Here is a 21,964-nt window from a genome sequence, read left to right as displayed (position 1 = left end):
TGCCCGAGTTTGGCCCATATCCCTCTAAACCTTTCCTTTCCGCGTACCTGTTCAAATTCTGCTTACCTGCCTCAACTATCACCTCTGGCAGTTCATTCCATATACCCAGCATCCTCGGTGTGAAAAAGCTGTCCATCAGGTTTCTATAAAATCTTTCTCCTCTGACCTTAAATCCAAGTTCTCTGAATCTTGATTCCATAACTCTGGGTAAACTCTGTACATCTACCCTCTCTATTCCCCTCATGATCTGATGCACTTCCATAAGGTGTACCTGTACCTCACTGTACTTGTGCATTAACTCAACTTGATTTGAATGGGGCTACATTGAGAAGTTACAATTTACAGCAACCATATTTTTAACACTCTTTCAAAGTCACAAGAACACAAGAAAATAGGAGTAGGAGTAGGCCAACCGGCCCCTCGAGCCCGCTCCGCCATTCAATACGATCATGGCTGATCCTACCCCAACCCCCTTCCCACTATCGCCCTTCTTCCCACCCAAAAGGACCGTGTGATCTCCTGGGAGAGGCGAAAAACCGGATAAAAACCCAGGCCAATTTGGGGAAAAAATCCGGGAAATTCCTCTCCGACCCCAAGCTAGGTGATCGAAACTTGTCCAGGAGATTACTCAGGTCTTACTATACTAACAATAGCTCATGTCCACTTCCCTGCCCGCTCCCCGTAACCCCTAATTCCCTTGTCTATTAAAAAACAATCTATTTATGTTTTTAATTTATTTAACGTTCCTGCTTCCACAGCTCCCTGAGGCAGCGAATTCCACAGACTAACCACCCTCTGAGTGAAGAAGTTTCTCCTCATCTCAGTTTTAAAAGAGCCCCCTCTTATTCTAAGACTATGCCTCCTAGTTCTGGTCTCCCCGATCATCGGAAACATCTTTAGCACATCCACCCGATCAAGTCATCTAAGAACAAAGGATGACACAAAATGCTGGAGTAACTCAGCGGGACAGGCAGCATCTCTGGAGAGAAGGAATGGTTGACGTTTCAGGTTGAGATCCTTCTTCAGACCATTCTTCAGTTACTCCAGCATTTTGGGTCTATCTTCGATTTAAACAGCATCTGCAGTTCTTTACTACATATTAAGTACAAAGGGTTCCTGTTATTGGTCTACAAGAAAGGTACTGGATGATCAGAAACTGAAGAAATGTAAAGGTGCCTGCCATTCAGACTACCACTGTCACAGCAATACAAATGGTGATGGCTACATTTCAATGCAAAACCAACAATGTAATTCTCAATAGAGCAGCACGGTGATTAGGTTACTCAATGAGCAGTCTATTATATGGGCGGGGAGGGGGAGGGAGATAGAGTGATACAGCTTGGAAACAGGCCCTTCAGTCCACCTTACGCACACCAATCAACACGTCCCATCTGCACTAGCCCCACCTTCTGCGTATGGCCCATATCCCTCTAAACCTGTCCCATCCACGTGCCTGTCTAATTGTTTCTTAAACGTTGCAATAGTCCCTGCCTCAACTACCTCCTCTGGCAGATCGTTCCATACACCCACCACCCTTTGTGTGGAAAAAGTTACCCCTCAGATTCCAATTAAATCTTTTCCCCTTCACCTTAAACCCACGTCCTCTGGTTCTTAAAATCTGATTTGGAAATGGCCAACCAAGCAATCCAATGCAAGAGCAATAAATAGTGCCTTTTCCAGCAACCTCCCCATGACATGCAATGAATGCTCAGCACAATAAACAGATGTCTGAGCAGATGATATCAGAGCACTGGGGCCTCAAGGTGACTGCAGTACATGGGGGCCATGAACAACACGTCTCCATTTGAAGAGCACTACGCTATCTAATGGTCTTCGCTCTGAAGGCATGTTTTGCCGTAGCACCACCTCTGTCCCCGCTTGTTGACAAATTTGCAGATGATACTAAGTTGGGGGGTAGTGTGAATTGTGAGGAAGATGCAATAAGGCTGCAGGGTGACTTGGACAGGTTGTGTGAGTGGGCGGATACATGGCAGATGCAGTTTAATGTAGATAAGTGTGAGGTTATTCACTTTGGAAGTAAGAATAGAAAGGCAGATTATTATCTGAATGGTGTCAAGTTAGGAGGAGGGGGAGTTCAACGAGATCTGGGTGTCCTAGTGCATCAGTCAATGAAAGGAAGCATGCAGGTTCAGCAGGCAGTGAAGAAAGCCAATGGAATGTTGGCCTTCGTAACAAGAGGAGTTGAGTATAGGAGCAAAGAGGTCCTTCTACAGTTGTACCGGGCCCTGGTGAGACCGCACCTGGAGTACTGTGTGCAGTTTTGGTCTCCAAATTTGAGGAAGGATATTCTTGCTATGGAGGGCGTGCAGCGTAGGTTCACTAGGTTAATTCCCGGAATGGCGGGACTGTCGTATGTTGAAAGGCTGGAGCGATTGGGCTTGTATACACTGGAATTTAGAAGGATGAGGGGGGATCTTATTGAAACATATAAGATAATTAGGGGATTGGACACATTAGAGGCAGATAACATGTTCCCAATGTTGGGGGAGTCCAGAACAAGGGGCCACAGTTTGAGAATAAGGGGTAGGCCATTTAGAACGGAGATGAGGAAGAACTTTTTCAGTCAGAGGGTGGTGAAGGTGTGGAATTCTCTGCCTCAGAAGGCAGTGGAGGCCAGTTCGTTGGATGCTTTCAAGAGAGAGCTGGATAGAGCTCTTAAGGATAGCGGAGTGAGGGGGTATGGGGAGAAGGCAGGAACGGGGTACTGATTGAGAGTGATCAGCCATGATCGCATTGAATGGCGGTGCTGGCTCGAAGGGCTGAATGGCCTACTCCTGCACCTATTGTCTATTGTCTATTGTCTATTGTCTATTGACTGTGAAAAGATGTTTTGTCAGGTTAGGTATTAGAGCTTTACCTCCGCTTTCTTCCTCTGCTTTATCTGTATTTTTTTGCGTTTTGATTTTGAGTTCAGTTGTGGGGTACGTCACGATTAGTTTGCTGTTGTGTTCTTTTCGTACAATTGATTTACTGGCACTAAAGAAAAGAAAACAAGGTTTTATGAATGCAGAATCTCTTTATCAACCATTCGATCCAATGCATGGAAACAACAGTTCTTCTGTGGATCGAGACTTTTAGCATCATCCTTCTCCACACTTTTTACTTCAATATAAATTGGCAGAAATCTTATAATTGTAGTCAAGTTGTACAACATAGAAACAGGTCCTTCAGCTCATCATGTCCATGCCATTTATCATGCCAATCTATACTTGTCAAAATTAATTCCACCTTCCTCTATGCTTTGCTTATTCCAAGTACCTGTTCAGATAACTATTTTAATGTTGTTACTATTCCTACTTCGACCACTTCCTCCGGCAGTTCAGTCTAGATACCAACTACCCCTCCTCCCTCTTCCCTTAAACCCATGTCCTCTAGTTCTAGATGCCAACACCATTTCTGAAGTTTGCATTTCTGGGCTACATGCTTTTATGAGTTTATCTCTTCACCTTCTCCTTAAGTGACAGCAGAAATTACAAACTTAAAGGGGTAAGCCATTTAGAATGAAGATGAGGAAAAACATTTGCAGTCAGAGAGTTGTAAATCTGTGGAATTCTCTGCCTCAGAAGCCAATTCTCTGAATGCTTTCTGGACAGAGCTAGATAGAGTTCTTAAAGATAGCAGAGTCAAGGGAGAAGGTAGGAACGGGGTACTGATTGTGAATGATCAGCCATGATCACATTGAATGGCGGCGCTGGTTCGAAGGGCCGAATGGCCTACTCCTGCACCTATTGTCTAAAAATTGACATGCTTTTAGTCTATTCTCCCCCACCAACCACTACTGACAAACTAAATAGTTCCTTATATCAAGGCAACAGAGTCATAAAGCTGTACAACACAGAGACAGGCCTTACAGCCCACCTTGTCACATGTACCTGCATTTAACGCATAGCCCCCTATGCTCTTCCTTGCAATCCATCTATAGATCCATACAGCATGGAAACATCACTGAAGTCTCACCTGTTCAGTACTGCCTTCAACCACTGAAGGTCACCCCACCTTCTGTCTCCTTTCTCTGTTCGTTTACTTATTTATCTATTTATTCACTTCCCTATGTTCTCTAAATCCCTGTAAAGCGTCTTTGAGTATATGAAAAGCGCTATATAAATGTAATGTATTATTATTATTATTATTAATAGTACCAGCCTCAACTATTTCCTCTAGCAGCTTGATCCATATACTCACCACCCTGTGTGAAAAAGATACCCCCCAGGTACCTATTAAATCTTTCCCTTCTCGCCTTAAACCTATGTCCCCAATGTCACCCATATCTGCCCAAAAGTCTTTTAAAAGCCATGATTGTATCTGCAAACAATGGTAAATGTGACATGCCACCATTATGTTCCTTTCTCCCCAAGTGTGTGGCTGTATCTCACTCACACACGGAGAAGGAGAGCACAGAAGAATATTATAAAGCTGGTGGCCTAGAACAACACATACTTCCTTTCTTAACATGCTACGGTGACTGTACGGTGGCACAGCGGTCGAGTTGCTGCTTTACAGTGCCCGCAGTGCCGGAGACCCGGGTTCAATCCCGACAACGGGTGCTGTCGGTGCGGAGTTTGTACGTTCTCCCTGTGACCTGCGTGGGCTTTCTCCGAGATCTTCGGTTTCCTCCCACACTCCAAAGACGTACAGGTTTGTAGGTTAATTGGCTTGGTATAAATGTAAATTGTCCCTAGTTTGCATAGGATAGTGTTAGTGCGTGAGGATCGGTGTGGACTCAGTGGGCCGAAGAGCCTGTTTCCGTGCTGTATCTCTCAACTAAACTAAAAAAAAAACAGGATCTAACTGATTTTGGAAACAGCAACAAAGAAATGCGAGTGATTTCCATGTTAAAACTATTCACTAGTATAAATTAACATTTCACCCTCTGAAATCCACAGGTCCTGTCCTCGACAAGTAAACTAAGACCGAGGTACCTGGCTTCCACCAATGACAAACACCTTTTTATGAATCAGGTATGCTTCAGCCACAGGAGAGCTTTTCCCTCAATTCCAATTAATTTAACTATGTCAGTCCAGATTTCAATGCTTGAATTTCAGCAGTACTTTGCTAATAAATTGTATTATTATGTATACTGTGTAGCCTGTGAACTTCATGTACCTTGTTTTTGTTCATTGGTATTTCATTGCACCCTGGTATATCTGACAACTGTCAATCTGACAATATATTAATCTGTAAAAATCACTTACTTGCAGTTTGGACATTTTCTTGATTTCATGTAGATTTTCCAGAAATCTCTTACTAATCTATCCTTGCAGTCAGTTACATTTTTCACCTTGCAACAAAACAGAACCACAATGTAATGTCACTGTTAAAATGTAAAACAAGCATCAAGTGCACTTAATATCAATCTGAACAAAAACCTTCCATATGAGATGAAGAAAGATGGTACTATGCTCACAGGGAGACTGGACACCAAACAGCAGGAGAAATTCAAGTAATTAAGCATTAATCTGTAATGAATGCAGAGAAGATTTACAAGGACGTTGTCAGGACTCGAGGGCCTGAGCGGAGAAGTTGAGCAGGCTAGGACTTCATTCCTTGGAGCGCAGGAGCTGAGGTGTGATCTTATAAAGATGTATGGACAGGGTAAATGCACCGTCATTTATCCAGGGAAGGGGAATCAAAAACCACACGACATAGGTTTAAGCTCTAAGCCACAGGGGGGCTAAGATATCAGCCTGCAAAGTCGGCCTAAAAAGTCAGTTATGAGAACGGATTTGCCAGCTCCGGCCGGGGTGAAATTCCAGTATCCCAGCCATTGACCTACTGATCGGCGTGGAAGTCCCAATGAGGTTGAGATCAGCCGCCTCATGGCCTAGGCGCCACATTTAGGGGGACTTCTGTGGGAGAATATCAAGCGCATTCTCGTAATTTTTTCAGGGTAAAAGGTGCTGAAACAACAGTTGCGGGAAAATTGATATGGTGAACCTGTGCTATAACAACATCTAAAAGACTCTTGGACAGGTACATGGATAGGTCATAAGGAATGGGAGTATAATTAGCCCATTTGGCCCATCAAGTCTATTCCACCATTCAATCATGGCTGATCTATCTCTCCCTCCTAACCCCATTAGACAATAGACAATAGGTGCAGGAGTAGGCCATTCGGCCCTTTGAGCCAGCACCACCATTCAATGTGATCATGGCTGATCATTCCCAATCAGTACCCCGTTCCTGCCTTCTCCCCATACCCTCTGACTCCACTAAACTTAAGAGCTCTATCTAGCTTTTTCTTGAAAGCTCTCAGAGAATTGGCCTCCGCCGCCTTCTGAGGCAGAGAATTCTCCCGCCTTCTCCCCAAAACCTCTGACACCTGTACTAATCAAGAATCTATCTATCTCTGCCATAAAAATATCATATCATATCATATATATATACAGCCGGAAACAGGCCTTTTCGGCCCACCAAGTCCGTGCCGCCCAGTGATCCCCGTACATTAACACTATCCTACACCCACTAGGGACAATTTTTACATTTACCCAGCCAATTAACCTACATACCTGTACGTCTTTGGAGCCACTGACTTGGTCTCCACAGCCTTCTGTGGCAAATAATTCCACAGGAAAGAATTCCACAGTTCCATAGGAAAGGTTTAGACGGATACTAGACCAAGTGGACCCATTGGGCCCAAACCTCTCCTGCATTGGAGCAGCACCCTCTCCTCCCCTCCCCTCTTACCCCCCCCCCCCCTTCCACCCCTCCCCACACCCCCCTCCCCCCTCCATCCCACTCAAACCCCCTTATCCTCCCTCCCTCCCTAGGAGACAGATTTAAACTTTAAAATGTGAATAACTTTAAAAATATAACACAGATTTCAATGAAACTTCTTCCATTAGCACCAAAGGGACGATGGAGAGCAAGGTTGGGCCTAAAATTGTTGCGCTATCATGTACCGTTTTGGCTGTAGTTCAGGAACAAACACACAAACAAACGAGAGTTTTAGTATATAGATGGGCCAAATGCAGGCAGATGGGACTAGCATAGTTGCGGCATCTTAGTTGGCATGAATGATTGGGCTGAAGGGTCTGTTTCTGTGCTGTATGACTGCATGATGATAATGAACCAGTAAAATTGACTAACGCAGAGTATGTTAGCAGCTAGGTCACTGAATATACTTAATGCTAAATTCTTAGATATAAAAGGCATTGAGGTATAATCTGAAGAGTATCCATTTCCCAGTACTTTCTAAATCCAGTTACAAACATTATTTGGCAAATTCTCCAGTGATTTTGTCATTCCAAAGCCCACATACAAAAATGCATCGCTGATCTTTCTCCAATTCAAATTATACCAACTTACTCTCCTATCCATCAACAGTTGAGCCCTTGAACACCACAAAAATGCACGCAATGTCCTTTATGAGGTATTTTATCAGACATCCTCAATAAGGTCTAGTTTAATTTAGAGATAGTGTGGAAACAGGCCCTTCAGCCCACCGAGTCTACGCTGACCAGCGATGTCTGCACACTAACACTATCCTACACATACGAGGGATAATTTTACAATTATACATAGAAACATAGAAAATAGGTGCAGGAGTAAGCCGTTCGAGCCAGCACTCCATTCAATATGATAATAGCTGATCATCCAAAATCAGTACCCCATTCCTGCTTTTTCCCCATACCCCTGATTCCATTAGCACTAAGAGCTAAATCTAACTCTCTCTTGAAAACATCCAGTGAATTGGCCTCCACTGCCTTCTGTGGCAGAGAATTCCACAGAATCACAACTCTCTGGGTGAAAATTGTTATCCTCATCTCAGTCCTAAATGGCCTACCCCCTACCCCCTAAACTGTGTCCCCTGGTTCTGGACTCCCCCAACATCGGGAACATTTTTCCTGCATCAAGCCTGTCCAATCCGTTAAGAATTTTATATGTTTCTATAAGATCCCCTCTCATCCTTCTAAATTCCAGTGAATACAAGCCCAGTCACCCCATTTTTTCATTGTATGACAGTCCCGCCATCCCGGGAATTAACCTGGTGAACCTACACTCCCTCAATAGCAAGTATGGCCTTCCTCAAATTTGGAGACCTAAACTGTACACAATACTCCATGTGTGTTCTCACCAGGGCCCTGTACAACTGCAGTAGGACCTGGTTGCACCTATACTCAAATCCGCTCACTATGAAGGCCAACATGCCATTTGTTTTCTTCACTGCCTGCTGTACCTGTGTGCTTACTTTCAGTAATTGATGTACAAGGACACCCAGGTCTCATTGCACCTCCCCTTTTCCTAATCGGACACCATTCAGATCATAATCTGCCTTCTTGTTCTTGCCACCAAAGTAGATAACCTCACATTTATCCACATTATACTGCAACTGCCATGCATCTGCCCACTCATCAAACCTTTCCAAGTCACCCTGCAGCCTCATAGCATCTTCCTTGCAGCTCACATTGCCACCCAACTTTGTGTCACCCGCAAACTTGGAGATGTTACATTTAATTCCCTCGTTTAATTCGTTAATATATATTGTAAGTAATTGGGGTCCCAGCACTGACCTTTGCACCACCCCACTAGTCACTGCCTGCCATTCTGAAAAAGATCCGTTTATTCCTACTCTTTGCTTCCTGTCTGCCAACCAGTTCTCTATCCAAGGTGTCACAAAATGCTGGAGTAACTCAACGGGTCAGTCCGCATCTCCGGATGACGTTTCGGGTCGAGACCCTTCTTCAGTTCTCTATCCATGTCAATACCCTATCCCCAATATCATGTGCTCTAATTTTGCACACCAATCTCTTGAGTAGGAGTAGGAATAAACGGGTCCTTTTCGGAATGGCAGGCAGTGACTAGTGGGGTACCACAAGGCTCAGTGCTGGGACCCCAGTTATTTACAATATATATTAATGATTTGGACGAGAGAATTGAATGCAACATCTCTAAGTTTGCGGATGACACTGGGTGGCAGTGTTAGCTGCGAGGAAGATGCTAGGAGGCTGCAGAGTGACTTGGATAGATTAGGCAAGTGGGCAAATGCATGGCAAATGCAATATAATGTGGATAAATGTGAGGTTATCCACTTCAGCGGCAGGAACAGGAAAGCAGAGTATTACCTGAATGGTGGCCAATTAGGAAAAGGAGAGATGCAACGTGACCTGGGTGTCATGGTGCACCAGTCATTGAAAGCAAGCGTGCAGGTGCAGCAGGCAGTGAAGAAAGCGAATGGTATGTTAGCATTCATAGCAAGAGGATTTGAGTATAGGAGCAGAGAGGTTCTGCTGCAGTTGTACAGGGCCTTGATGAGACCGCACCTGGAGTATTGTGTACAGTTTTGGTCTCCTAATCTGAGGAAAGACATTCTAGCCTTAGAGGGAGTACAGAGAAGATTCACCAGATTGATCCCTGGGATGGCAGGACTTTCATATGAAGAAAGACTGGATAGACTAGGCTTATACTCGCTGGAATTTAGAAGACTGAAGGGGGATCTTATAGAAACATATAAAATTCTTAAGGGGTTGGAGAGGCTAGATGCGGGAAGATTGTTCCCGATGTTGGGGAAGTCCAGAACCAGGGGTCACAGCTTAAGGATAAGGGGGAAGTCTTTTAGAACCGAGATGAGAAAACATTTCTTCACACAGAGAGTGGTGAGTCTGTGGAATTCTCTGCCACAGAAGGTAGTTGAGGCCAGTTCATTGGCTATATTTAAGAGGGAGTTAGATGAGGCCCTTGTGGCTAAAGGGATCAGGGGGTATGGAGAGAAGGCAGGTACAGGTTACTGAGCTGGATGATCAGCCATGATCATATTGAATGGCGGCGCAGGCTCGAAGGGCCAAATGGCCTACTCCTGCACCTATTTTCTATGTTTCTATGTTTCTATGTTTCTTGTGAGGGACCTTGACAGAGGCTTTTTGAAAGTCCAGATGCACCACATCCACTGGCTCTCCCTTATCCATTCTACTTGTTACATCCTCAAAAAATTCCAGAAAATTAGTCAAGCATGATTTCCCCTTCATAAATCCATGCTGATTTTGACCGATCCTGTCATTGCTTTCCAAATGCGCTGCTATTACATCTTTAATAATCGACTCCAGCATCTTCCCCACTACCGATGCAAGGCTAACTGGCCTATAATTCCCCGTTTTCTCTCTCCCTCCTTTCTTAAAAAGTGGGGTTACACTAGCTTCCCTCCAGTCCACAGGAACTGATCCAGAGTCTATAGAACATTGGAAAATAATCACCAATGCATCCACGATTTCTAGGGCCACCTCCTTGAGTACTCTGGGATACAGACCATCAGGGACTTATCTGCCTTCAGTCCCAACAGTTTACTTAACATTTCCTGAATAATGTAGATTCCCTTCAGTTCCTCCCTTCCACTAGATCCTCAATCCCCTAGTATTTCTTGGAGATTGTTTGTGGCTTCCTTAGTGAAGACAGAACCAAAGTACTTGTTTAACTGGTCTGCCATTTCCTTGTTACTCATTATAAATTCACCCGTTTCTGACTGTAAGAGAACTACATTTGTCTTCATTAATCTTTTCTTCTTCACTTATCTAAAGAAGCTTTTACAGTCAGTTGTTATACTCCCCGCAAGCTTTCTTTCATGCTCTATTTCCCCCTCTTAATTGACTCCTTTGTCCTGTGTTCTAAATTCCTCCCAGTCGTCCGGTTTGCTGCTTCCTCTGGCTAATTTATATGCCTCTTCCTTGGATTTAACACTATCATTAATTTCCCTCGTTAGCCACAGTTGAGTCGCCTTCCCCATTTTATTTTTAAGCCAGACAGGGATGAACAATTGTTGTAGTTCATCCATGCGATCTTTTAAACCTTGACATTGAATCTCCACCGTCAACCCTGTAAGTCAAGGTTAAAGCCAATTAACCTACAAACCTGTACGTCTTTGGAATGTGGGAGGAAACCTTAACGGTGTATGGCCATATTAGTCAAGTCAAATTTATTTGTCACATACACATACACGATGTGCAGTGAAATGAAAGTGGCAATGCCTGCGGGTTGTGCACAAAAAGAATTACAGTTACAGCATATAAATAAAGTTAATAAGTTACTATTAGTGTCGACAAAAAATTAGTCTCTGGGGTTATAAAAGTTGACAGTCCTGATGGCCTGTGGGAAGAAGCTCCGTCTCATCCTCTCCGTTTTCACAGCGTGACAGCGGAGACGTTTGCCTGATCGTAGCATCTGGAACAGTCCGTTACTGGGGTGGCAGGGGTCCCTCATGATCTTGCTTGCTCTGGATCTGCACCTCCTGATGTATAGGTCATGCAGGGGGACGAGTGTAGTTCCCATGGTGCGTTCTGCTGAACGCACTACTCTCTGCAGGGCCATCCTGTCCTGGGCAGAGCTGTTCCCAAACCAGACTGTAATGTTGCCGGACAGGATGCTCTCTACAGCCCCAGAGTAGAAGCAATGAAGGATCCTCAGAGACACTCTGAATTTCCTCAGTTGTCTAAGGTGGTAAAGGCGCTGCTTAGCCCTACCCACCAGTGCGGCAATGTGCGTTGCCCATGTCAGATCCTCTGCGATGCGGACTCCCAAGTATTTAAAACTGCTCACCCTATCCACAATAGACCCATTTATCTCCAGTGGCGTGTACGTCCTTGGATGTTTAGCCCTTCTGAAGTCCACAATCAGCTCCTTTGTTTTAGTGACATTCAAGAGGAGGCTATTGTCCTGACACCAGAGTGCCAGATCAGCCACCTCCTCCCGGTAGGCCTTCTCATCGTTGTTGGAGATCCGGCCCACCACCACAGTGTCATCAGCAAACTTGATGATGGAGTTTGAGCTGAACCTGGCCCCACAGTCATGTGTGTACAGGGAGTACAGTAGGGGGCTAAGGACGCAGCCCTGGGGGGATCCTATGTTCAGGGTGAGGGAGCTAGATGTGTGTTCCCCCATCCTGACCACTTGGGGCCTGGCAGTGAGAAAGTCCAGGACCCAGGCACACAGAGGGGTGCTAAGCCCCAGTTCCAGCAGCTTCTCAACCAGTCTGCTGGGGACTATTGTGTTGAATGCTGAACTAAAGTCAATGAACAGCATCCTCACATAGCCCCCCTGGCAGAGCATCAGTGTGGCAATGCAAATAAAACATTTTTCACTTACTTGGGAAAATTTGCAAGCCCCATGATTCTTCAGTACCGTCTGGGTATGTGAATTCAGTGCTTCCTGGATTTCATCTGTTGTGGCCTTAGAGTTCTTTTCCAGCACCTGTAGAAAACAAAATACCAATCAATAATTGGGGAATATTGATAATTGTGCTTTTTTTTGTCTGAGTCTCTTCTCACTGCTGTCATGTTTTCCTAAAACTATGCATGCCTCAGTATGTTACAGAGGTATAAACTGCCGCTCCATTGGCTCAACGCTTGATAAATGTGTACACTACAGCACTCCGTTACTATGGGGGTAACAGAGAATGAAGTGGCAGCACTGGGTCAAAAACTGAATATACTGAGTTTATGCTGAGTTATCTAAGCTCCATAGAGATTTGCATTTAAATGGAACCTTTCACTGCTGCAAGTATGTCCAAACTGTATAACTGCCAATGCGCCACACATAAAGTAATGAACGAAAAACAGCAGCAAATTCATGCACCTCTGTTACCTCACTGGAGTTTTTTAACTCAATGGTCTTCTGCTCCAGCACTGGATTGATTAAATTTACTGGCCCCATGTTCGTCACTGGATTGTTTAAATCTATTGGCCCTGCACTGGATTTTTTTCTTTAACTTACTGCATCCCTGTTCCACATGGGATTCTTTAAACTCATTGGCCTTCTGTTTCAGCACCAGATTGTTTTAAACTCACTGCATCGATGTTCCAGCACATTTCTCATCTCACTGGCCCTCAGTTCCAGAGATGGATTTTTGAAACTAACTGAACCCATGTCTCACATGATTTGGAGGAAAATACAGCAGCCAGCTTTCATGCAACGGTGTGCCCCGTAAACAGCAGTGGAATAAATAATCAAAAGCCTATTGCGGCAACATTGCATTTGGAATATAGGGTAGGAAAATAACTGCAGATGCTGGTACAAATCGAAGGTATCACAAAATGCTGGATTAACTCAGCAGGTCAGGCAGCATCTAGGAGAGAGGGAATGGGTGATGTTTCGGGTCGAGACCCTTCTTCAGACTGAAGAAGGGTCTCGACCCGAAACGTCACCAATTCCCTCTCTCCAAGATGCTGCCTGACCTGTTGAGTTAATCCAGCATTTTGCATTTGGAATAAATATTGTCTTTAGACAATACAGCATGGAAACAGGCCCTTCGTCCCAACGAGTCCGCACCAACCAGCGAACACTATCCTTCACACAAGGGACAATTTACAATTTTACCAAAGCCAATTAGCCTACAAACCTGTACATCTTTGGAGTGTAGGAGGAAACCGGAGCACCCGCAGAAAATCCATGCAGTCACAGGGAGAACATACAAACTCCCTACAGACAGCACTCGTGGTCAGGATTGAACCCGGGCCTCTGACGTTGTAAAGCAGCAACTCTACCGCTGCGCCACCTGGCCGCCCCAAATTGTCCAGGACAAATTGTTGAGATCGTAGGCTTCATTAGCTTCCAGGAAAAATAGTGACCTTGTAGCACCAAGAGAATTAAAAATGTTTCAAATCAATGTTAAGTACTCACCCCATTCAATATTCTCTCTAATTCATAAACATGTTCAAGAGACCCACAATCTGCAATTTGCAGCTGATTTTGTAGCAGGTACATTGTTGCACGAGGACATGTCAGCATATGACAATTCAGGCAGGAGCCTCTGATCATGAGGTAGAGTTTCTGTGGGAAATATTGGTTTAGACAAAAAATTAATTGAAAAATATCAAGCCTACTCAGTCATTTACATAGAACACAGAACAGTATTGCACACGAGCAGACCCTTCGGCCCATAATGTCTGTGCCGAACATGGTGCCGAGACCAACTCCTAACTGCCTGCACATAAACCACATTGCTCCATTTCCTGCACATCTATATGCCTATCCAAAAGTCTCTTAAGTCATTCTTCCATCTGCCTCCACCACCACTCCTGCATCTGCATTCCAGACACCCGCCACCCTCTGAGCAAAAAAACTTGCTCCGTATATCTCCTTTACATTCTGCCTCTCTCATCTTACAGCTATGAAAATTGTGAAACGTGATTTGAGATGCCACTTTGGAACATAATAACATTTCTACTTTTAGACCAATGTTGCAAATTATTTGGAGAAATTCTAGTGTAGGCAAGTTTAGGGCTATTGATCAGAACCCAAAACAAAACAAGTAAAAGGATCCCCAAATACTTTATAACTTGTAAAAACTGTAATGTTATGCCATTCCCTGGTCGTTCAGTTATTAATACAATACAATACAATATATCTTTATTGTCATTGTACAGGGGTATGAGATTGAGAATGTGCCTCCGATATGATGCAATAAATTATAGTCGTCTTGAGGTTTATTATGTCTTGCACTCTGTTATAGTGTAAAACAAACTTGTTTTAACTATCAGAGAGCAAAGGGAAAGCACTGGCTGATTGTAAGATTGAGTTAACACAGGCTACAATCCAGCTCTAATGTTAAGTAGATTTAAATTTATTGCTGTCATGTGTACAGTGAAAAGCTTTGTTTTCCATGCTATCCAAACAGATCATAAATACAATCAAGTCAAACTCAAGTACAATTGACAGAGAAAAGGGGAAGATACAGAATATATATATATATCTCAGTATTGTCGCATATCAGTTAGCAAGTGTAGAAATGAGCAAAACATGGGTTACTTTCATGGTTGGCTGTCAACTTCTTCACTTGGTTAACCAAGAGAATACTGTTTGGTATTTTAAGACAAAGTGTCAATGACGTCAGACAAAATAGGAGTTAAATCTCTATTTCACATAGTCAGGTCCTCAAAACAGTTTTTTCAATTAACTGAGCTCCTGATACTGCAAAGTTCACTAGACTTCAATATTCTTATAATATAATAACATAGATTATCTTCAACAGTTAATTATTATATCCCAGAAGAGTTTCAAGCACTTGCAAATGAGAGAATCAGAATGATAAATTTACGTGTAATCCCCACCCATCGAGTGTTTTGAGGAGGTAACAAAGGTGATCGATGAGGGAGGGGCGGTGGATGGGGATATGTTGTCTACACGGATTTTGGTAAGATATTTTATAAAGTCCACTGTGGTTGGGTATTCTAGAAGATTAAGAGCACGGGATTAACTGTGACTTGCTCGTATGGATTCAGAACTGGCTTATACTAGAAGGTTGTGTTGGAAGGACAATATTCAGGCTGGATATCTGAAACCAGTGGAGTTCCACAGGAATCTGTGCTGGGACCTCTGCTGTTTGTGATATATACAAATACTCAGACATACACGTAGACGAGATGGTTAGTTGGTTTGCAGATGACACCAAGATTGTCAGGATTATGGATTATGAGGAAGGCTGTCAATATATAGATCAGCTGTAGAAATGCATGGAGAAATGGCAGATGGAGTTTAATCCAAGCACATGTGAGGTGTTGTGCTTTTGTTGAGGCCGAATACAAAGGGAAAATATACAATTAATGAAATAGACAATAGACAATAGGTGCAGGAGTAGGCCATTCGGCCCTTCGAGCCAGCACCGCCATTTAATGTGATCATGGCTGATCATTCACAATCAGTACCACGTTCCTTCCTTCTCCCCATACCCCCTGTCTCCACTATCTTTATCTAGCTCTCCCTTGAAAGCATCCAGAGAATTGGCCTCCACTGCCTTCTGAGGCAGAGAATTCCACAGATTTATAACTCTTTGACTGAAAAGGTTTTTCCTCATCTCCGTTCTAAATGGCCTACCCCTTATTCTTAAACTGTGGCCACTGGTTCTGGACTCTCCCAGCATAGGGAACATGTTTCCTGCCTCTAACGTGTCCAATCCCTTAATAATCTTATATATTTCAATAAGACCCCCTCTCACCCTTCTAAATGACCCTGAACAGCATTGATGTAGAGAGGGATCTTCGAGTCCAAGTCCATAACACCCTGAAAGTGGCCACACGAATGGATAGAATGACAAACAAGGCCTTCAGTATTCTTGTTTTCATTAGTCTGAGAATTGACCAGAAAAGTCAGGAGGTCATGATGTAGCTTTACAGGGCTTTGGTTAGGCCGCATTTGGAGTATTGCGTGAAGTTCTGGTCACCCCCATTGCAGGAAAGATGTGGAGGTGGTTTACAAATATGATGCCTGGATTAGCGGATAGTAGCTACAGAGAGGGTGGACAAACTTGGATTGTTTTCTCTGGAACGTTGGAAGTTGAGGGAGGTGTGATAGAAGTATATATTATGAGAGGCATAGATGGGGTAGGCAGTCAGAATATTTTTTCCATGATGGAAATATTGGATACTAGAGCACATAGCTTTAAGGCGAGCAGGCAAAGTGTAAAGATATGCAGGGCATGTTTCTTCCAAGTGTGTACCTGGAATGCGTGGCTGGGTGGGAAGTGGGGGGGGGGGGGGGGAGGGGGTTGGTGGTGGAAGCAGATGTGATTGTGGCATATAGCCTAGACTTCTGGATAAGCACATGGATATGCAAGGAATGGAAGATATGTATCATGTGCAGCAGATAAGAGTTGGTCTTGGCATCATGCTCAGCACTGACATTGCAGGTCGAAGGGCCTGTTTATGTGCTGTCCTGTTATGTTCTTTGTTGCTGATCCCTATCTCACCCTGAACTACACAAGCAATATCTTTGTTCCATTACCAGGGACGAGGAAAGATTTGAGCTCAAAAAACACATCTAAAATATCAATAAGAGGTCAGTTAGCCCTTTTTATTCTCTTTCAGATGTAGGAGCTCTGGAATTCTTATTGATGTATAATACTATTAAAGTGGCAGAGAGAGAAAAACTGCACAAAATATTTAAGTGATTGTTAATTTACATTAACAGCAGTAAATTTTAGTAATTGAGCCAATTTGAACAACTTAACTAGTAGTCCAGCAATTCAGGTCGAAAAAGGGAGGGAAAAATGACTCCCAAGCCAGAAACAAAACTAATCACCCTCCAATGGACTAAATGTGGCAAATTATCAGTGTGCTCTCATAACATTTCCGTTGTAGAGGCTTCCAATGTGCACACAACACAATAACAAATAAAAAAGTCAACCCATATCATCCCAGATCAGGTTCAAGGTGAAGGGATAAAGATTTAATAGGAGTCCGAGGGGTAACATTTTCACACAAAGGGCGGTGGGTGTATGGAACAAGCTGCCAGAGTAGGTAGTTGAGGCTGGGACAATCCCATCGTGTAAGAAATAGTTAGACAGGTACATGGATAGGACAGGTTTGGAGGGTTATGGACCAAGCGCAGGCAAGTGGGACTAGTGCAGCTGGGACATCGTTGGCCAGTGTGGGCGTTGGGCCGAAGGGCCTGTTTCCACACTATATCACCCGATGACTCTATGAAATTGGAGTAAGAGAGAGTGATGGGTGTATGGAACAAGCTGCCAGAGGAGGTAGCTGAGGCTGGGACTATCCCAATGTTTAAGAAACAGTTACACAGGTAGATGAATAGGACAGGTTTGGAGGGATATGGACCAAGTGCAGGCAGGTGGGACTAGTGTAGCTGGGACATGTTGGCCGGTGTGGGCAAGTTGGGCCGAAGGGCCTGTTTCCACAGTATATTACTCTATGACTCTATAAAGCAAACTGCAATTGTCGTATGTAACTCTGAGATCAAAACAGAAATGCTATAAAGACACAACAGGTCAGACAGCAACTGTGCAGAGAAAAAGAGTTGAACTGTATTTTTAGCCTTTACTGTTTCTATCTGTCACCCCCACACGTCCATTCAGTTCATTCTTTTATTTTTACACCGCTCCCAATACTTACATCAAAAAATAAGGGGTTGTAGACCGTCAGCGGGAGCTCTATGTGGCCCACGTGTCCTGGGCAATTAGTAAAATCCTGAGCACAGGTACCGCAGACTTCTTTGGAATCAGCTGGACCCAACGCCAGATCATACAGACCATTTGTTGCTGGATTGCCCACATTGTCCAACAGATTTGGATTAGTGATGGGTTTGACACTCAATTTCCTATGGGAAAAAGATAGAATTTTGAGCTATTAAATGAAGTTTGGTCATGAAATACATAGAATGAATGTTGTTAAATCTAAAGACTTAAGAGGCTGCAGATGCTGGAATATTGAGCATCTGTGGAGGGAAATTGAGGTAGGAAATTCAGATGCTGGAACAAATGCCCCTCATCCTTGTGCCCTACCTGGATGCAGACGCATTTCTCCCACTCCCCTTCCATCTATATTCCTTCCTCTGGTTTCCCATTTCATACCTCTTCTCTCCTTATCTCACTATCCTGTCTTTTCATCTCTTGTCTTTATCCAACCATGTGCCAATCAAACCCTCCCTCACCTGTATCCACCGATCACAGGCCAGGCTTTGTTCAGCCCTGACCTCCCTTCCAGCTTTCTCTCCCCCCCCCCCCCCCACCCACCGCACTACAATCAGTCTGAAGAAGGATCCTGACCTGAAATGACACCTGTCCATGTTCTCCAGAACAAGCAAGATAGCGCTGGAGTGTGGCGTCTCTTTGTATGCTGGTCCCAGAAGAGGACCTGCTATCATCCATTACAATTGCTCCACTCTTTTAAATCTTTATTTCAAAAGCAGCTTTTCACTATATGTTGTGCCTTTTATCCTTACACGGTGGATGGCTTGATTGGCCCGCTGAGTTACTCCAGCAAGATGTGTCTCGTTTTGTAAACCAGATTTGCAGTTCCTTGTGTCTATAGCTCAATCTCTTCTCTAGATCCAAGCATCTGCAGTCACTTGTCACTTATATCCAGTCCTGATGCAAAATCTCGACCCAAAATGTCAACCATCCCTTTGCCTCCACAGAAAATACTTAGACTGTTGAGTTCTTCCAGTGAATTGTTTATTACTTTAGATCCAGAAGAATATTTGGAAATCGAATAGAACAATGCAGATGCTCAAAATAAGCATCAGCTTCAAAAACAAGCATCACACCTATTGATCTTGTCATTCCTCTTGAAAGCTGATGTTCCCTCAATTGCATTGATCAAGGATTATCGAGTAATATCGAGTGCATATCAAGTCCACAACTGCACAATCAAGACCAACCTACAGAGCAACAATGCCCATGGGAAATACAGCAAAAACAGTAGGCTGTCTTCCATTAGGAATATCAAAACTATACAAAACTGCACCATGAAATTCTGTGTTGACAGCTGAACATATTGTCATGCACAGCAAAACAATGTTGCAATTGCAAGACAGAAGGAAGCTTGGAACTTAAATGACAATGCAAAGTGCTGGAGTAACTCAGTGGGCCAGGAAGCATCTGCAGAAAACATGGATAGGTGACGTTTCAGGTCAGGATCCTTCATGCTGCCTGACCCGCTGAGTTACTTCAGCACTTCATGTCTTATTTTGTAAACCAGCATCTGCATTTCACTGTTTCTTCAACTCAAAAGGTACTAGATTCACATCACCAAGTATTAACCATAACAATTTATGTAGAAGCTAACAAACCCCTACTGCAAGTATCAACACATGGTCAGATACATCCTGTCCTCCCTAGTTTCAGGAAGGCAGACAGCTTTGTTGGAGATAACACATGCTATTTCAAAACACGGTACATCTCAGTCAGCAGTAGTAAAGTTGATGCCTTACAGCTCCAGAGACCCGGATTCGATCCTATGGGTGCTGTCAGTACGGAATTTGTACATTCTCCCTGTGACTGTGGGTTTTCTCCGGGTGCTCTGGCTTTCTCTCACATTCCAAAGACATGCAGGGTTGTCGGTTGACACAAAATACTAGAGTAACTCATGGATCAGGCAGGCAGTCTAGAGAGAAGGGATGGGTGACGTTTCAGATCGAGACCCTTCTTCAGTTTGTCGTTTTGCATACCGTTCATTCATTTTTTCTTTGCACCTATTCATACCTCCAGTTTCCCACTCCCCTGACTCTCAGTCTGAAGAAGGGTCTCGACCTGAAACGTCACTTATTTCTTATCTCCAGAGATGCCACCTGTCCCACTGAGTTATTCCAGCACTTTGTGTTTATCTTCGGTGTAAACCAGCAACTGCAGTTCCTTCCTACATAGGTTTGTAGGTTAATTGGCTTCGGTAAACATTGTAAAACTGTCCCTGGTGTAAGACAGTGCTAGTGCAGTGCTTCTTAAACTGGTGAATGGTTCATCCAAGGGTGAATTAAATTATTTTGGGGTGAATGAAACTAGATGGGTGAATGACTCAAGGGTGAATGACACTGGAATAGTTTAAGAAGCACTGTGCTAGTGTACGAGGTCACTGCTGGTCGGCGCTGACTCGGTGGGCTGAAGGGCCTGTTTCCGTACTGTATCTCTAAACTAAACTATGTCCGAAGAGTTTCGGAAGGAACTGCAGATGTTGGTTTACAAAATGCTGGAGTAACTCAGCAGGACATGCAGCATCTCTGGAGAGAAGGCATAGCTGACGTTTTGGGTCTCGTTCTATCTTCCTTCGCTCTCCAGAGATGTTGTCTGTCTCGCTGAGTGACTCCAGCATTTTGTGTCTATCTACATTAAATGTCTTCAGGGTGCTGCCCCTCCAGCGGGTCTGTGATGCGCAGCGAGAGCCCACACAGGCTGCAGAGGCCGCGTTCTTATCTTGGTTCTTCAAAATATTCCAAATGGAATTTAAACTGGAGGTGGCGGAGTATGGACTTAAGCAAGAAGGGCTTGTTGGAGAAGAAGAGCTCCCTTAAATTTAGTTGCGTAACTATAGTAGGGAGAAGACTATTCCATGCTTTGTGCGAGGGAAGAATTAATTGCTGTACACATTTACCATCATGCAATACAACACAATATAATATATCTTTATTGTCATTGTACAGGGGTACAACGAGATTGGGAATGCGCCTCCCATACGATGCAATAAATTAATTAGCTAGTCAGTATTAATTTAAACAACCCAATGAAACAAATTAGAACAGTTTTAAAACAGAATAAAGTGCAAGTAGATCTGTGCCGGTTCACTGTGCGATGTGACCATCCGGCTCAGCAGGACTGGTTCAGAGTAGCTATGGCCCTGGGGATGATGTTGTTCCTGAGTCTGGAGGTGCGGGCGTAGAAGGCCTTGTATCGCCTGCCCGATGGTAGAAGTTCGAACAGACTGTTGCAGGGGTGTGAAGAGTCTTTGTGGATGCTGGTGGCTTTTCTGAAGCATCGTGTGTTGTAGATGCCCTCCACGTCTGGTAGCTATGTTCCGATGGTCCTCTGAGCTCTATGGACTACCCGCTGAAGAGCTTTCCTCTCTGCCTCCGTGCAGCTGAGATACCACAGAGGGATGCCATGTGTTAGGATGCTCTCTATGGTGCAGCGGTAGAAACATAGAAAATAGGTGCAGGAGTAGGCCATTCGGCCCTTCGAGCCTGCACCGCCATTCAATATGATCATGGCTGATCATCCAGCTCAGTAACCTGTACCTGCCTTCTCTCCATACCCCCTGATCCCTTTAGCCACAAGGGCCACATCTAACTCCCTCTTAAATATAGCCAATGAACTGGCCTCAACTACCTTCTGTGGCAGAGAATTCCACAGACTCACCACTCTCTGTGTGAAGAAATGCGGTAGAAGGTCGTCAGCAGCTGTTGGGGTAGACAAGACTTCTTCAGTGTTCTTAGGTAGAACAGTCGTTGCTGTGCCTTCTTGACCAGCGCAGCAGTGTTATTGGACCATGTTAGGTCCTCCAAAATGTGAGTGCCCAGAAACTTGAAGCTGGACACTTTCTCCACACTGTCCCCGTTGATAAAGACCCCCTCTTACCTGACCTCCTCCTCTGAATACACGCCGAACGAAATGCTTTCCAAGCGCCTCCAAGGAATTTCTTTCCCAATAAACATTTTGCTGCCTGTCCTTGTGGTAATTATTATTTTTTTAATCTTCTCAGCATTTTCACTTCAGCGACGAACCTCACATGGGGGGGGG

At 44.1% G+C, this 21,964-nt stretch overlaps 1 protein-coding gene across 1 annotated transcript in view; it reads right to left on the bottom strand.

Annotated features, from left to right (window-relative positions):
• polr1a (RNA polymerase I subunit A) overlaps window positions 1–21,929 on the bottom strand; it is a 107,607-nt gene extending 85,678 nt beyond the window's left edge. The window contains exons 1-6 of the mRNA XM_078411842.1: window positions 21,803–21,929; window positions 17,850–18,054; window positions 13,624–13,773; window positions 12,091–12,195; window positions 5,214–5,299; window positions 2,879–2,997 (exon numbers count right to left, since the gene is read on the bottom strand). Coding sequence (XP_078267968.1) covers window positions 2,879–2,997; window positions 5,214–5,299; window positions 12,091–12,195; window positions 13,624–13,773; window positions 17,850–18,054; window positions 21,803–21,879 — 742 coding nt within the window. The 5' untranslated portion in view covers window positions 21,880–21,929. The remainder of the gene's footprint in view (window positions 1–2,878; window positions 2,998–5,213; window positions 5,300–12,090; window positions 12,196–13,623; window positions 13,774–17,849; window positions 18,055–21,802) is intronic.
• Between the last annotated feature and the right edge of the window lie 35 nt (window positions 21,930–21,964).

This window comes from Rhinoraja longicauda, chromosome 1, assembly GCF_053455715.1.
Source record: "Rhinoraja longicauda isolate Sanriku21f chromosome 1, sRhiLon1.1, whole genome shotgun sequence".
NCBI classification, from domain to species: domain Eukaryota; kingdom Metazoa; phylum Chordata; class Chondrichthyes; order Rajiformes; family Arhynchobatidae; genus Rhinoraja; species Rhinoraja longicauda.
The sequence above is the reverse complement of the archived record's forward strand: the minus strand, read 5'-3'. Positions and strand labels throughout refer to the sequence as shown.